The sequence below is a fragment of the Oncorhynchus masou genome, chromosome 18 (genome assembly GCF_036934945.1).
Source record: "Oncorhynchus masou masou isolate Uvic2021 chromosome 18, UVic_Omas_1.1, whole genome shotgun sequence".
In the NCBI taxonomy this organism is placed as follows: domain Eukaryota; kingdom Metazoa; phylum Chordata; class Actinopteri; order Salmoniformes; family Salmonidae; genus Oncorhynchus; species Oncorhynchus masou.
The window spans coordinates 34391854-34410381 of NC_088229.1; the positions used below are offsets into that span (position 1 = coordinate 34391854).

At 41.8% G+C, this 18528-nt stretch overlaps 1 protein-coding gene across 3 annotated transcripts in view; it reads left to right on the forward strand.

Annotated features, from left to right (window-relative positions):
* LOC135504459 (thymocyte selection-associated high mobility group box protein TOX-like) overlaps positions 1-18528 on the forward strand; it is a 135088-nt gene that overhangs the window by 46768 nt on the left and 69792 nt on the right. For 2 of the 3 annotated variants that reach the window (XM_064923077.1, XM_064923079.1), the window contains exon 2: positions 18340-18435. The exons of the other annotated variant lie outside the window; for it this stretch is intronic. In XM_064923077.1, coding sequence (XP_064779149.1) covers positions 18340-18435 — 96 coding nt within the window. The remainder of the gene's footprint in view (positions 1-18339; positions 18436-18528) is intronic. 3 annotated transcript variants of the gene reach the window in all.

An 18528-nucleotide genomic window follows, 5' to 3' on the forward strand; every position in this document is an offset into this window, starting at 1 on the left:
GGATCATTTTATTGACATATTAATATGTTTTATGACCTTTATCGCTTCACTGCTGTTTTTGGAACAGCTTTATTTTGAAACCAGTTAGACCTTCTTATTGTTTTCCACAATAAACATACTTTTCTGTGCTGGCATTGATAGCTGTCTGTCAACTTGATTGATATGAATCTGATGCCAGCTGGGTATATATTACCAAAAGAGTAGCTTTGACACATGTTCCTATTTGGACATACAGGTGGCCATGTTATTTTTTTATATTTGTGTTGGGGCAAATGAGAGGGATAATGTGTGTGCTCGCATTGTTAAAGTCCAAGTAGCAGATACTGGAACCTAATAGATATTTATGTAGTTGGTACTGTATATGAACTCATATACATAAAAAAATATTTGTTTATGATTTGTTAGTTTACAATTGTACAATTGTGCTCCCCGCATATAAAAACCACGAAGACTGACGAAAAGCTCCGAACGCATGATTGTAGTTTGTATGACTCACGTGGTGGAGGAACATATTGCTTGTAGCCTACTGTACTTGGTAAGCTGTAAGTGGCAAGTGAGGATTTTTCTACAATATTCACAACATATTGACACAATTACATCAATAATATGTGATACATTTATTTAAGTGAACATTAGCAAGCCAGCAGCAGATGAAACAGAAAGTGAATTATCTCCTCCCTCTTTCCCTGGTTTTAGCTCGCTATCTAGCTGGCTACGTTTATGATATTTAATAGCGTGGCTCTGGGGCTTCTCCAAAATGCCTCCTGATCTTCGATCAGATCGATAGCCGAAGTGATGCATTTCAGTTTAGCTCGCAACGCGCAGCCCCTACAAACACATTGAAAACTTGCTCTATACAGTAACAGTGACCTCCGTTGCGGCCAAAACTACTCTTTACCATAGGCTTGTAATATCTATACGAGAGCATCAGCAGTTAGCTACCAACAGCTGGCAGACATATTTACATTTTGGTTAGTTTTATCAGTGTTGTTTAGATGGAAGACGTGAGCTAAATGGGCTATTGCTAGCTAACGTTAGCATAGAGGTAGCAAGCTAGCTCTTTGAATTTCACTTACCAGGTGGACTTTCATGCTCACTGAAGCCCATGATAATGCCCTGTCTCTGCTAGTGCTGCTGGCTGTTTGAGATGCTTTAGAAGCCACATTGATGGTAGGGACAGCATCCACTTTGAAAAGCAACTTCTAACTGAAGCACTCGTTCCATGGTTGATAGCGGTGGAAGTTCTCAAGGATGAAATGTGCTCCGCAGATGAACGAGTCGATGCCCAATTCGCCCAACTCATTCTTACAAATGTATCACACTTTTTATGAAGTTTAAGTAACTATTAAATGTGTTTCTGGCACTGAGAAATAAGTGCTAGACTGCCTTTAAAATTCAGAGGTGGCAATATAGACTTGCATTTTTTAAAGCAAAGTGTCTATTAAGAGTCACCGTAGTAATATGGTAATATTGCTTGATGTCCCATTTGCTACTAAAAGCAGCCCATGGAACTCAATAACATGTTCTTGGCATCACATAATTTATAGTGCAGAAATCAGGTAGTTCATAATGTGTCTACAATACTATTTTCCACGCAGCTATGAGGCTGCAATGCAGACATACTTCAGTTATTCCCCCTTCCCCCGTCATTTTCCCCCGAGGGAAAAACATAATTACTCAATGTGCTGTGCCGTATATCACATTTTGCACATTTCAGGCAGAGAAGATAGGCACTGTTTTTTGTGGCATCATGATCAATATGGTTGAGAGGAGGAGGGTGGCGGCGGTTCACTGTCAAGGCATACATTGAACAATAGTGTGGTGACTGGATTAACGTACTGTAAACAATGGGTTATTTAAAAAAAGATATTCCAGTTCAAGTTTTTCTATATTATAGGGAAGTGAACTGAAAAATAATGACTGTGAATATTTGCGAGAAACAAAAAGGCACAAAAAGGTTATGAATTTAAATATTGACGATTGGTTTGATTTGATCATTACTTAGTATGTTTGGGAATGCTGATATGTGGTAAATAAATATTGTGTCTCAGCGACAATTATAACATGGATCCAAAAATACTGTCTGGCAGTGAGTTAAAGTTCTATTTTGCCTCAACGCAGAAACTCAAACTCTCTAGTCCACAATGTATGTTGCTCATAGTACAGTCGGGGGCATTCAAAAGTTGGCCTTTACTGCAGTGCAAGTAAAAACACAACCTTTAAAATTGATGTACCTATAGGTGGAAATAACTGAACCATCAGGGGCATATATCAGAAATGTATTTCCTCACATGGGTCATTGTTAGATGAAGACTAATCAACTTGCTTCATGGAGACGAGAGTGGATATAAAGAGGTAAAGGCATGATAAGAGCGAGAACGAGAGACTCTCCTTGAAAAGCGATTGAATTGGGTCAGCACATCTACTGTACTGTGAGCCAACACTGAAATGACAGGAAACGTGTCAGTGACAAGGAACACCCTGGCAGTTGCACACAGTAAAGCAGAGAGTAAAAATAGGGCATGGAGAGAGGGGCAGGAAGTTAGTGGACAGTGGCTTCTAGCAGGGACTTTCTTCTGGGGAGCAAAGATAAGAAACTTAACCCTTCGGTGTCTGTGTGGGCTTTCAGTTCAATCTTTCATCTTTGTCTTATTGTCTCCAAAATTGTTCAAGAATGTTGTTCGGCTTACCAAGGGCCTAGTGTTACTCATAACCCCTCTTTTGGAAAGGTGGCGTACTGTATATTCTTGTGTGGTAGTTTCAAGGTTTACATTAAGCAACTCTCTTAGCCTGGTCGACCATATAGGAGTGGGCTATACAGCACAAACAGATCTGGAACCAGCCTATGAATTTACACCAATCTGAGTACGGTTTCACAGAGGTCACGTTCTGGTCATGTAAAAAGGGTCAAACAGGTAGCCCCCAGGGAAAGCAACCACACAGATCACTTCCATCTCCACAGGTTTTCCCATTCATCTGCGCTCCTCCTTAATGGGTAATTACCTGTAATTAGTGAATCATTCCTCTTAACGAGGATGTTTAGAGCTGCCAGAAGGAGCAGTCCAGGTTCGGAATGATGTGCAAGACGGGGCATGACTCGAATTAATTAAAGCCTGCGTGGGCTACTTGTTTTGCATGCACATCAGGGGCCATATGTATCAAGTGTCTCAGAGTATGATTGCTGATCTAGGATCAGGTCTCCCCTGTCCATTTAATCTTATTATTTGTGATGTAAAAGGCAAAACTGATCCTAAATCAGCATTTGACCTGATTACTATATATTTAGGCCATTGATCCCCATAGACGTATATTGTACTCTAAGTTAAACTCTCAGTAGACACCTTCTAACCTGTCTTTCTATGCAGGCTTTCTATGTAATGTAAGCTAGGCGAAGTAGCTTCAGTACTGTACATGCACTGCCTGCCTTAGCCAGCATATATTACATCCAACCATAACTCCAGTGACATCACATTTCCTTACTCTGGGGGGCAAGTGTGAGTTATTATATCAAAGCAGGCTAATGCTGGAGATGATAGCTGTGTGTATGTGTGCGCACAGTGACTGTTTAATCTGGCCCAGTGGTGTGCCTTTGGCCCGGCTAATCATAGTCTGTCTGTGGGAGCGAGGTGAGCCAGGGGAGCACGCCATTGCTAACAGCGCCTGACAGACTCATTAGAGAGGCCTGGCACTGAGTTAGCGACTCCCCGACCCACTCACACACTCCACGTGTGAGAACAAGGCAGCCGGTGACCTCTCACAGTCTCAGGCCAAACACGAGGCAGTGCCAGGAGAGCATCTGGTAAAAAGGGAGGGAGGGTGGGAAAAAGGAGAGATGGGGAAGAGAGGAAAGGAAAGGAAGGGGAGGACCAAGCAAGTGAGTCGCCTGACACAGCAACTTTCTCTCCAATTCAAATTGTTACTCTGGCAGTCAAATGACTGTGAACTTCAATGGACTCCCGAGGATTATTGCCATCTATGCTAAGGAGGCAATGTGTGTCCCATGTAGAGTTTTTTTAATCAACCTCATACCAGCACAGTGGATGGATATGGGACTACAAAATGTGATGTTTATGATTGGTTGATCATTTGACTTTGGGATTTAAAAAATTATTACATACCAAATGCCTCTGTAGCGATGTTATTTTTTAGTGTGTTGCGTAAGGCTATTTATTTCTGCAACAACACACTCATCAAATGAGGATGGACTATCAGCTGATTGTTGATGATTGATGTAAATCTACTAGTAAGATTGTGATTTACCTCCTATGTCTTTCTGCCTCTCTCTGCTGCTGATATCAGCCAACCAGACAGAATATTGATGATGATGTAGGCTAAATCAAGTGTTATCAAATGTTGTGCTGCTGTGTGGCAGTAATGTTGATATTTAAACTAGGTAGCTACACACACTCGATGGGTGACCTCATCTCTCAAGCCATGCATGTTTGGATACCGGATGCGCACAATCTCCATACAGGGTAGACTGGGGGAAACGGGCACAACCAACGGACTGGGTGGTGGGGGTGAACTTGATGATGACTTGCGGGTAGTGGGTTCTGAACAACAATGACAAAAATGTTTTTTTTAAATGTATTTGGGGGGGGGGAATTATACCACCACCCAAAAGGGCACTTTGAAACTGGGAGGGCAAAGGGGCATGTGCAGGTAGAGCCCTATCTGTGCATGTGCCTGCTTAGAACCTTTTTTACCCCTTTGGTGAAAAGGTTCTACCTCGAACCAAAAAGGGTTCTCCTACACATAGACAGTCAAAGAACCCTTTATGGTTCCCCCCTTTTTTCTAAGAGTGTGTGTGTTTTCAGTGGTGCGTTGTTGTGATGAAATGAAGGTGTTGTGTGTGTGGTTCAGTGCAGAGGAAGACTAGGGCGTTGGATGTTGCACCTGACACACCAATGGGCAGATTCACACACTTTGCACTGGAGTTAATGGCAGGGCAGGAGCGCTACAAGCAGACAGTGGAAAATGTTTGGTTTGACTCACTAACAGGTGGATGCAAAACAAGTCAAGACAATAATGTAGTCAAGAACACACACACACATACACACACACATACACACTCCTGCTCCAGGTAAACCTTTTTCATCCGTTGTGCATTATGGGCACTCGCAGAGTAACCTTCTTGTCAGTGACTTTCATCTTGCCCACTAGCTATAACAGGTAGACCCCTCTCTGACGACCTTGTTTCACGCAAAAACCAAATCAAACACGCTTGAATCTTCTCTCTCACTGTTCATAGAGACTGCGTCTCTGTGATGTGAAGGGATGTAATTGTGGTGAATAATGTATTCTGCTAGGATTGTAGAGAGCAAACGGAGCAGATGGCTGCAGGTTGGTGTGTGTGTGTGTTCTTGGGGGAGGGGGTGAGAGGAGGGTGCTGGGCTTGGGGTTCCATTGTGAATGTAAAACGTGCAAATGGTGGATTATTTTAATGCATTTTTTTCTAGATCTGAATCCCTAATCCCTAAAGCAGTTTGAAATGAAAAAAGTATATGTTTTCCTTCAAAGTAACGCCATCCCCCTTTCCAGATAGGAATTTACAACTACCAGGTGTCTAGGAATGTGATCCTTTGCACTTTAATTCCACTGTGGCACAGTTTTATACTGCAAAGCAAATAGTTACATCACTGTAACATGGAATGGAGCCAGTTTGGTCAAAACCATACTGAATTAATCCTCCTTTTCAAATGTTATATGATGGTTATGATAATGACAGTTGTGATGATACTGTGGAATTATTTTATCTTGAGTATTTACAGAGTTTAAAAAATTATACCCACACAAATAAATTCACCTTTGGAAAGGTTGTTTGACAGTGATGATAATTGTAATGATACTGTAGAAAATGTACTGTATTTAGAACCTTCAATTGAAACAGGGTGGAGGCCCACACATCAAGTCTCTTGTGTCAACTATCCTCTATAGACTCCGAGGTAACAGATGAGAAAAGCTCTTTGCACTCATAGTATTATACTGTAGGTGGTCATTTTACCCCTACCTACAGTATTACCTCGACTAACCTGTACCCCCGTATATTGACTAGGTACCGGTACCCCCTGTATACTACCTCATTATTGTGTAAATTTTTAAAACTTTAGTTTAATTAGTCAATCTTTTATTAACTCTTATTTTCTTAAAACTGCATGGTTGGTTAAGGGCTTGCAAGTAAGCATTTCACAGTAAGGCGCACACCTGTTACCTGTTGTATTTGGTGCATGTGACAAATCAAATTTGATTTGATTTAAATCACTGTGAACAACAGTGTTGTTTGACATGACAATGAATGAAAATAATGGGGAGGTATTGTGACAGGGTAGGAACCACGATAAAAACTCAGTAAACAGACGGCACAGTATGTGTGGATGGATGGTGTGGTGTGTGTTTTTTGGTGTTTGGGAAAGTGTGGCGTTGAATGGGAAAGGAAATGTTTGCATATCTCAGAGCCAAAGTTTTGCTGTGAGCAGGGGTTGTGAGAGAGCTTTTAATGTTGTTCAGATGAGGGCTATACATTTTATAATGAATTATACATCTTATTTATGTATTTATTTATTGTCCTATCATGGTGAAACAGCGTTTTTTTTTTTTTTTATAAATTATACATCTAATGTATTTATTTATGGTCCTATATTGATGGAATGGTCTACAACCCTATACCCTAGACACACACCTGAATGACCCAGATACTAGTCCCTAACTGTTTTATGGGCCTGCAGTAAGCCGCCTGTATGCAGCCAAAATGCGGTCAGAGACCTAGAGCAGCACCGCCCCCTCAAGATTCTGAGCCTGCTTGGCAGGTTTGATCCTGCAAAGCCAAAGCCCCCTGAGGGGACAAGGAACCTTGATGACCTTGTACCTAGCCGGTGGGGTGCCCCCACCCAGGCAGTGGCAGTGCTGGCAACACTAGCTGTAGTAACCCATGGGGAGGGGGTCACACTCAGACATTCAGAGAGGGGGCATATTATTGTGGCCCTGGTGGCACAAAATCAAAGGTCTGACTGCATGGAGATGCTTGGGAATATGGTCAATATGGGGGCCATGTTGTGGGTGTATCTGACCTCCATCATCTAGGATGTGACAATGGTTAATCAAATCTCCCCATTTCTGCCAATTTTTTTGCACAGTTTTGCAGGCCTTTCTTGAGTTGGGTTCTGGGATGGTGCAACTGTTGAGAATCTGAGTCTATGATTGTTGTGGGGGAAAGGGGTTGAGTCTGTATGAGTGTGTATCCCACAACTGTTGCGAGGGAGTAAAAGATTTTAGAGACAAAATATAGGATGATTCACAATAATTGTTTGCTTATATAATAATTGTTTGCCATAATGTAATTTTGGTAATGGCGAGATGTGTGAGGGGAAAAAGTCCTTTGCATAAATTCCCTACATTACTTCAAATATTAATAGCTAAATATGGATAATAAGATGAACATGATTTAAAAAATATATATATTTATTTAATGGCTATATATAATTAAAATCGATGTGAGGTCGATGGAAATGCATTTGGCGGTTGTTCTGCTTCTGTTCTGTGGGTGGCACTGTGTGCTCTTTTCGAAGGATGGGTCCTGGTCTCTTCCGGGCATCAACCAACTCGGGATGAGGAGGGCTTTTAGCGGGTGGAATAGTGCGGACCAATTGGAGATTTACTTAGTAGCAATGCAAATATCATGGTACAGCTATATAGACACTCAATCATCATGTTACTTTTTAATGGTACGTTTACAAACATATACAAACAAAGTTTGTTGCAATTTCAGTTTAATCCACCTGAAAAGACAGAACAAATAATACAACAAATATTGTGGTTAAACTCAAAAATACTAATTGAATAAAAAAATGTATTTTTCAATTAAAAATTTTAAAAAAGGTAAACTTTCTGAAAATTATATCATAATTAGGACTGGTGGAGTTATGTCACACATGCAGCTAACACAGACATATGGAAATCTCTGCTCTACCCAAAATTACAACTGACTAATTGCAGCATTACCACAAAAATGGAAGAGGCAAGTAGAAGGGGAAAAAAGTAAGGAACGTGTCTGTCGGCCCTGGATTAAAGAACATAAATGGTTAAAGAAAATTGTGATAAATAAAAACATATACCAATTTAATTTAGGGACCGAAAAATTGACAGCTGTGCCAAATAAATTGCAAAATAGTTGGGAAGAGATTTGATGTACCTATTCCATGGCACACGATTTATGAATTGACACGTAAAACAACGACAGATTCAAAACTTCAAATCATTTTTCAATTTAAATTATTATACAAAATGCTGCCAACCAATAGAATGAATATATATATATATATATATATATATATATATATATATATATATATATATATATATATATATATATATATAGGGGATACAATCTTCCCAGCTCTGCAGATTTTGCTGTGAGGAGGCAGTCATTAGATCATTTATTTTGGTACTGTCCATATGTAGCTCGTTTTTGGTCACAAGGTCCAGGAATGGCTGAAGAATTGCAACATTTATCTAGAACTAACGCTGCAGATAGCAATACTGGGTGATTTGAAAAGTCATAGTCAATCAATCAATAATATAATAATTATTTTAGAAAAAATGTTTATCTTTAATTTACAATCTATTTTTACCTGCTTTTTAAATCTGATTCTACAACTTGCATCAGTTACCTGATGTGGAATAGAGTTCCATGTAGACATGGCTCTATGTAGTACTGTGCGCCTCCCATAGTCTTTTGTGGACTTGGGGAATGTGAAGAAACCTCTGGTGGCAATGTCTTGTGGGGTATGCATGGGTGTCCGAGCTGTGCGCTAGTATTTTAAACGGACAGCTCGGTACATTCAACTATTCAGCATATCTTACAAAAACAGGTCATGAAGAAGTCAGTCTCTCTTCCACTTTGAACCATGAGAGATTGACATGCATGTCATTATTGTTAGCTCTCAGTGTACTTTTTAGGGCCAGCCATGCTGCCCTGTTCTGAGCCAACTGCAATTTTACCAAGTCCCTCTTTGTGGCACCTGACCACATACTGAACAGTAGACTCGGTGCGACAAAAACAGGGCCTGTAGGACCTGCCAGTGTTGTTAAGAAGGCAGAGCAGTGCTTTTTTATGGACAGACTTCTCCCCATCTTAGCTACTGTTGTATCAATATGTTTTTTCCATGACCGTTTACAATCCAGGGTTACTCCAAGCAGTTTAGTCACCTTAACTTGCTCAATTTCCACATTATTCATTACGAGATGTAGTTGAGGTTTATGGTTCAGTGAATGATTTGTCCCAAATACAATGCTTTTTAGTTTTGGAAATGTTTAGAACTAACTTATTCCTTGCTATCCATTTCAAAACTAACTGCAGCTCTTTGTTAAGTGTTGCAGTCATTTCAGTCGCTGTAGTAGCTGTTGTGTATAGTGTTGAGTCATCCGCATACATAGACACACTGGCCTTACTCAAAGCCAGTGGCATGTCGTTAGTAAAGATTGAAAAAAGCAAGGGGACTAAACAGCTACCCTATAATCTTTGGCTACATTGAATGTTTTCTCTTAGCTACTTCATGTAGCTAACATATTTTGCATCGGCTTGCAGCTGTGGTAGCGTATAAGAAGGCTGAGTATTTTTATCAATCGCTGTTTGACCATCGACAATTTCATGCATCTAAGATGGTAGAAGCAGACGCTGATGTGGATTGTGAATCTAATGGCGGTAGAATCAAGGAGAATTTGAATATTGTCCAAAATATTGGAAAACGGAGCAAAGTAGTGTATATTCCTCAGAATGACCTTCTGAGGACTACGGTTTGTTAATGAGCAGCTGATTGGATTGAAGAATCCATTTGAGATAGCCAAACTGGTGGAGAGAGTGCTGGAAAAAGTGAAGGCTTGAGGATCACGAGAGGCGGCTTGTTTAGATCTTTTGTAGCTCTGAGGATCAGAAGGAACGTGTGTTGCGTCTCATCCGATTTGACAAGTTAGATGTGTCGTGTGTGTCTCTTCGGAACAGGGCACCCCTCAAGGGGGTAATATCTGACGTCTCGTAGGAAGTCAATGTTGAAGAGATGAAAAATATTCCTGGAGTGATTGATGGACGTTGGATGAATCTGGTTGTGAATGATTAAAAAGTGAAGTCTATCAGTTCTTTTGTTTTTTGATATGGAGTCTCTCCCTACTCAAGTGCAGTTGGGGTATATAAACTACAGAGTCTAGGCATTTATCCTAAGACCAATGCAGCAAGATCACTGTAAATGTTTTGGACATGTTTCAAGTGTTTGCAGAAGGGAGATGCCGAGATGTCCAAGTTGTCGAAAGATCATGTCATCAAATCAAATTTATTTATAAAGCCCTTCTTACAACAGCTGATGTTACAAAGTGCTGTACAGAAACCCAACCTAAAACCCCAAACAGCAAGCAATGCAGGTGTAGAAGCACGGTGGCTAGGAAAAACTCCCTAGAAAGGCCAGAAGCTAGGAAGAAACCTAGAGAGGAACCAGGCTTTGTCATGTATTTTAAAAGTGCTGAAAATGTGACATGTTTTAATTGTGGGAACCCATGTCTTTGGATTGCCCGACAAGGGTGAAAGAGATTGAGGTAGATATCATTGTGGATGCGGCGGAGTGGTTCCTGAGACTGAAAGATCTCTCGGCGGATGAGTTGCATGGAGTATTGTCACAAGCCGTACCACTCTCTCAGGCCCTAGAGCTTGAGAAGGGAGCTATGGAGATTTAAAAGAAGGAAGAAGTGGGAGTTTTGTTTTGTTTTGTCAATGTCCTTTTTTATTTGGGTGGATTAAGTTAGTTTTCCCTATCACGTATGGATTTTTTCCCCCTTGTTTTTTCAACCCGTCCAGTTGGTGGCGGCAATACACCTTTTTTTGTTGTAGTCTGCCATAAAACCCACAGAAGAAGACGAAGAAGAACATTTTCTTGCTTTAAATTAAAAGATACTGTTGCACAAACAATATGCTGATTTACGTCTACACCATCACTGGTATTATCAGTCTGTATAGCTAATTACGTTTGCTCTGACTCAGTACATTTATTAGCTAGCTAGCAATTAGCATTAGCGGCTAACAAGATTTAGACCCAAACTAGCTGTTTGTAGATGTAAGAAACACAAACTAATAGTGTAATTATAGAATGCTAGTGGACTTATATTAAGAAGCAAAGTAAAAACAGCATCTTGTCATCAATGTTGTTGCATGTGCTGCATTGACCATGCAGACTGAACGCAAGTGTCTCGTGGTTGAGAAACAACAAATGGGCTCCTTGAGTGGGGCTAGGTCTGTGTGGAAAGCGGCATGGAGAGAGATGAGTCAAGTACCTTAGTAAACTATAAAAATGGATGTTACACACGGCACATCACATTTAACAAACCAAACATTCAAATACTGTTATAGAAAGTAAAGTAAAAACTCAAACCGGTCCTTGCATCAATACTAGTATAGCGCCCAGTCCTACTGACATAACTTTGTCACTCATTATTATGACGTTTTGCACATTGCAAACATATAACAAACACTTCAGTGAAGAGAGCAACAGGGTCCACAAAGAAAAGTAGCTGTAAAAAAAGATACTGTCAGACATTACAGCATCATTCACTTTGTTGGTCCTCGAGGGGCTGGATTCCTCTCTAATTGAAGTTGTTATGGTCATTGGGATTGTTCTGTTGGTCACATAAGCCACGCTATCTCAATCAAGCACAGATAAAGTATACTGCTCAAAAAAAATAAAGGGAACACTTAAACAATACACTTTAACTCCAAGTCAATCACACTTCTGTGAAATCAAACTGTCCACTTAGGCAGCAACACTGATTGACAATACATTTCACATGCTGTTGTGCAAATGGAATAGACAACAGGTGGAAATTATAGGCAATTAGCACAGACCACTTCTCAGTTCCTATGCTTCCTGGCTGATGTTTTGGTCACTTTTGAATGCTGGCGGTGCTTTCACTCTAGTGGTAGCATGAGACGGAGTCTACAACCCACACAAGTGGCTCAGGTAGTGCAGCTCATCCAGAATGGAACATCAATGCGAGCTGTGGCAAGAAGGTTTGCTGTGTCTGTCAGCGTAGTGTCCAGACCATGGAGGCGCTACCAGGAGACAGGCCAGCACATCAGGAGACGTGGAGGAGGCCGTAGGAGGGCAACAACTCAGCAGCAGGACCGCTACCTCCGCCTTTGTGCAAGGAGGAGCAGGAGGAGCACTGCCAGAGCCCTGCAAAATAAGCTCCAGCAGGCCACAAATGTGCATGTGTCTGCTCAAACGGTCAGAAACAGACTCCATGAGGGTGGTATGAGGGCCCGACGTCCACAGGTGGGGGTTGTGCTTACAGCCCAACACCGTGCAGGACGTTTGGCATTTGCCAGAGAACACCAAGGTTGGCAAATTCGCCACTGGTGCCTTGTGCTCTTCACAGATGAAAGCAGGTTCACATGTGACAGACGTGACAGAGTCTGGAGACGCCGTGGAGAACGTTCTGCTGCCTGCAACATCCTCCAGCATGACCGGTTTGGCGGTGGGTCAGTCATGGTGTGGGGTGGCATTTCTTTGGGGGGCCACACAGACCTCCATGTGCTCGCCAGAGGTAGCCTGACTGCCATTAGGTACCGAGATGAGATCCTCAGACCCCTTGTGAGACCATATGCTGGTGCGGTTGGCCCTGGATTCCTCCTAATGCAAGACAATGCTAGACCTCATGTGGCTGGGGTGTGTCAGCAGTTCCTGCAAGAGGAAGGCATTGATGCTATGGACTGGCCCGCCCATTCCCCAGACCTGAATCCAATTGAGCACATCTGGGACATCATGTCTGTCCAGGAGTTGGCGGATGCTTTAGTCCAGGTCTGGGAGGAGATCCCTCAGGAGACTATCCGCCACCTCATCAGGAGCATGCCCAGGCGTTGTAGGGAGGTCATACAGGCACGTGGAGGCCACACACACTACTGAGCCTCATTTTGACTTGTTTTAAGGACATTACATCAAAGTTGGATCAGCCTGTAGTGTGGTTTTCCTCTTTAATTTTGAGTGTGACTCCAAATCCAGACCTCCATGGTTGATCAATTTGATTTCCATTGATACTTTTTGTGTGATTGTGTTGTCAGCACATTCAACTATGTAAAGAAAAATGTATTTAATAAGAATATTTCATTCATTTAGATCTAGGATGTGTTATTTTAGTGTTGCCTTTATTTTTTTGAGCAGTGTATATGAAATTATTTCAAATAGTATGTGTGCCAGGGTGGGGCTTAATTCAGAATTTTGGAATTGACTCCCATTCAACCCATGAGTTGAAATTGCAATTGAATTGGCCACTGCACAGGCTGTAGCATTTGAATTAGAGTTTGAGTGACAGGAACAACGGCGATTTAAGCATGTAAATCTTGGTGGGGCAAAAACAAATTATGTATGTCAGCAAAGCCACAACACTAAACAATAGATTAATTGCACTATAACGGTGCCCACAAACTGTTAGGTCCTACATAAAGCTGTCCCAACAGCACTACCAACACCTTACCACTGCTCCACCTGGCTATCAGCAGAGCCTTGTCTGGCAGCGAAACAGTACTGCCTTTAAAAAAACATACAGTGCCTTGCGAAAGTATTCGGCCCCCTTGAACTTTGCGACCTTTTGCCACATTTCAGGCTTCAAACATAAAGATATAAAACTGTATTTTTTTGTGAAGAATCAACAATAAGTGGAACACAATCATGAAGTGGAACGACATTTATTGGATATTTCAAACTTTTTTAACAAATCAAAAACTGAAAAATTGGGCGTGCAAAATTATTCAGCCCCTTTACTTTCAGTGCAGCAAACTCTCTCCAGAAGTTCAGTGAGGATATCTGAATGATCCAATGTTGGCCTAAATGACTAATGATGATAAATACAATCCACCTGTGTGTAATCAAGTCTCCGTATAAATGCACCTGCACTGTGATAGTCTCAGAGGTCCGTTAAAAGCGCAGAGAGCATCATGAAGAACAAGGAACGACGAGGGGATAAGAGGCAATCTGTCATTTCTATTAAGACATTAATGAGCGAGCTAGGATGGACGTTGTCAATGTAACTATTTGTTCAGCACTTTTTAAATGTACAGCGATCGAAATCAGAACATGGGCCGTTCTTACAGTGTTCTCCCTGTACACCAAGTTAGACCCGTAGGATAAATAACGGGCCATATAAGCAGACAATATTCAATGATTACATTTCTCTAAAACAGGCTATAGGCTACAGGTGCACGTGCACCACCAAGTCAGAACAGTAGGCGAAAGAGGGGAAAAGGACCAAATTATTAATTAGCGTGAGGCACATGGGCAACAGCTTGCTACACCACATACGCTTAGTATTACGTTCTTAGCTACAGTATACATATGGCATATTACATAATTGATGCAGCAGCATACAAGACATTTTTGGACTCACCTTGTGTAAACTCATTGTTGAACTCATTGTTGAATTTGCGATTACCAACTTCTTGTGTAAAGTTTATGTCCAATGGCCGATGTGCACCGATATGTTTTATCTATAATTTCTCTTCATTATTTATCTTCATATGACAAGAGGATTTGAAAAGGATTTGCCAGTAGATTGTCGACTTGATTCATGATGCTGACTGCTAGCTAAGATTTTGAATGTATGATGTTCACATGATCAGTTCAATCGAAGCTACTGTACATATAACGTGATTTGACGTAATGTTATCTGTACCCAATGACCTTGAGCCTTCTTGGATGGGCACTTCTAATGTATTTCTATGTCCATACCCAAAGGGCTCGAATTCTCAAAGTCTCCCCTTAGACTTTGCGGTGACGTAGTTTCCCCATGAGTGACAGAACACTGAGCCAATCATGGCGCAACGCTCCGTATTTTCTGCTGGCTTGCCCCACCACCACAGAAGCACTGGCCTGAGCTGCCTTACTTAAGAAAGCAAAAAAAGAGACCATGTTTATATGCAGCTTTATTAACTCAGTGATATATATACACTACCGTTCAAAGGTTTGGGGTCACTTAGAAATGTCCTTGTTTTTGAAAGAAAAGCATTAAAGGAACATTAAAGAAACATCAAATTGATCAGAAATACAGTGTAGACATTGTTAATGTTGTAAATGACTGTTGTAGCTGGAAACGGCAGATTTGTTATGGAATATCTAGGTGTACAGAGGCCCATTATCAGCAACCATCACTCCTGTATTCCAATGGCATTGTGTTAGCTAATCCAAGCTTATAATTTTAAAAGGCTAATTGATCATTAGAAAACCCTTTTGCCATTAATGTTAGCGCAGCTGAAAACTGTTGTTCTGATTAAAGAAGCAGTAAAACTGGGCGTCTTTATACTAGTTGTGTATCTGGAGCATCAGCATTTGTGGGTTCGATTACAGGCTCAAAATGCAACTGAGTAAGGGGACATGAACATTCGTGTGTCTAGTTTGAGAAACAGACACCTCACAAGTCCTCAACTGGCAGCTTCATTAAATAGTACACGCAAAACACCAGTCTCAACATCAACAGTGAAGAGGCGACTTCGGGATGCTGGCTTTCTAGGCAGAGTTGAGAGTTGCAAAGAAAAAGCCAAATCTCAGACTGGCCAATAAAAATAAAAGATTAAGATGGGCAAAAGAACACAAACACTGGACACAGGACCTCTACCTAGAAGGCCAGCATCAATGGAAAAGAGCTGAGATGGAAGTGAACATCCGCTCGTGTCAGAGTCATATTTGCTAAACCGGTATAATTGAACCAATCTAGTGAAGTATTTTACAGAGATGATTTACTGTCTCATAGTAAATACTTTGATACTTTGAAAGAAATGGAACCCAAGGCAATATTCATTAACTGTAAATAATTGAGCGGCTTGGAAAGTGTATCACCAAGGTGAAATTAGCCTCTTATTATTTTATAAAGTTTGTGTTCCTAGGGCTTTCCAGTTAGGATTATAAAAAATCTACAGCCCTCCGACAAATTACTCACTAGAGTGATTCGCTATGGGTCTTTAAAACAACCCAATCAGCTCCATATTGTTTCAAATTGATAAAATGTGATGTTGCCCTCTGTATATAATAATATAATAATATATCCCATTTAGCAGACGCTTTTGTCCAAAGCGACTTACAAGTCGGCTGGGGCCACTACTTTTACATATGGGTGGCCCCAGCGGGAATCGAACCCACGACGCTTGGCGTTGCAAGCGCCATGCTCTACCGACTGAGCCACACTATCCTCTGTCTAGTACAGAGGATAGCTTGGTATGTCCTTTATCTCCTGTGCCTTCTATATTCCTAACTACTGTAACGGGTTTCTTCCAACTCCTCCTCTGACGAAGAGGTGGAACAAGGATCGGACCAAAATGCAGCGTGGTTCGTTAGATACATCTTTAATGATGAAGAAAACACGAACAATACAAAACAACAAACGTCGAAAACCGAAACAGCCCTGACTGGTGCAACAAACACAGAGACAGGAACAATCACCCACAAACACACAGTGAAACCCAGGCTACCTAAATATGGTTCCCAATCAGAGACAACGATAATCACCTGACTCTGATTGAGAACCGCCTCAGGCAGCCATAGACTAATCTATACAGCCCACACAACCCCAAGACGAAACACACTACAAATAAACCCATGTCACACCCTGGCCTGACCCAATAAATGAAGATAACATAATAAATATAGACCAGGGCGTGACAACTACACCCATTATTTTTAACATTTATATTTTAGTAGTTAAAGGAGACTCTCTTGTTCATAGAGACCTACAATAAGTGCATTCAAATAATGAGAAGTAACCATATCATACAAACATTGCAAGTAAAACCTTCTTCAAAGGTTCAAAGAAATTGTATTTGAAGAGTTTCTTAAAAATGATTTCCATTTTGGGACCTACTTGGATTGATCCACTTATTCTCCCAATAGGGGGTAATGGAGCTCCTCATTGAGTCAGGCAGGCGACAGGCCGGTAGATAAGTAGCCAGGGCTCACACGCGCCAGCTCTCCTAGGGGAAGCCTCACTGGCAAACAAACACATCTACCCTCTGCCAACGCTGAGTGAATCAGCGTCTTTTTTTCTTCTTTCATTTTTACCTCAGGGAGGATCTCGCAAATGGAGTTTGTTTACATTAGCTAACACCAGGCTAATTTCTTAACCGTTTGCGAACCCATATGAGTTTTATGAAGGTTTCACCTCTCTTTGCCTCATGGTTTTTTTCTTGTCTCTCGCATTCTCTCTCTCTTTGTATCACCAAAGTACTTTTGCATTGAGTCTCAGCAGTACCAGTGTGGGGGTGGCATCTTCAGTTTCCAGTGATGCAACATAAAAGGCCGCTGAGACTTTATTTAACATTTTATTCACCCACAAACCATGTGACAAACGAGAAATGGGGCAGCTGTCAATGCCTCAATTGGTTATTTTGCAGTGTCCTTAAAGGTGATAGGCCACAGCCACACCACGTTTTGAGGCCCGGGTTTCGGTATGTGTGCCTCGGCTTCACAAATTTTGTTCCAAACTGCTTTACAGTAAAGCAGTGTTGTGTTGGTAGATGTGCGTAAGTGTGGTGCTCAGAGGTGTGCATACATTATGAAACGTGTTGGTCTGTGTATGTGTGGTGGTTGTGTGTGTGTGATTATAGGCCTATGTGTGTGTCTGTGAGTGTGTAGTGTTTGTTCTCATGTGTGTTTTTGTGTGTGTGTGTTTTTGTGTGTGTGTGTGTGTGTGCGCGTGTGTGTGTGTGTGTGCGTGTGTGTGTGTGTGTGTGCGTGTGTGCGTGTGTGTGTGTGTGTGTGTGTGTGTGTGTGTGTGTGTGCCTGTGAGTGAGGTGTCTGTTCTCATGTGTGAGTTTTTGTGTTTGTGTATGTATGTTTGATTGATTATGTATCCTCTCTAGTTACAGTTCAAAGTGATCCCTCTTTTCCATCATTCATCCTAACCCGTATTGTCTGCTCTAGTTTGGTCAGACAGCCGCTCCTATGAGGCCTGGGAGCTCCATGGCTCTTCCCTAGTCTCCAAAGCCTTGGCTCTGTGTCAGTGTTCAATCCAACTCTTCTGGGAATTGGGGGGGCACCGGGAAGAGGGCTGTAAGGGGGTGGCAGAGGATGTGAGCTCATTAAGAACCATTCTTCCCGTGCAGCGTGGCACTGTATGGAACCACTGTTTGAGACCCATGTCATTACCCCTCGGCTCCCCCTGCATGAGTGGGGAGGGAAGGGTGAGAGAGGGGAGGATATTTTGGGGCTTGATATATTCCTTTTGAAAATGCCCTGCTTGTAATGCCGATCTAAAGGGCTTCCCTCTCCTTTCCTCCCCCTCCTTCTGTTCTCTCTCTACCTCCTGTCTCTCTCACCACAGGCCCGGTACGGTGCGGGTGGAAGAGGTGTTCACCTCCTCCACAGTACCCCACCCCCAGGCTCCAACCCAGCTGGGAAAAGACTGCCCACTGCTGGGGTGAGATATGGCTAAGGCCCCCCTAACCTCCTACCTCTATGCTAAAGCCCCAGAGGGTGTTCCCCAGGGGTTGGTACTGAGCCCCTTGTAGGT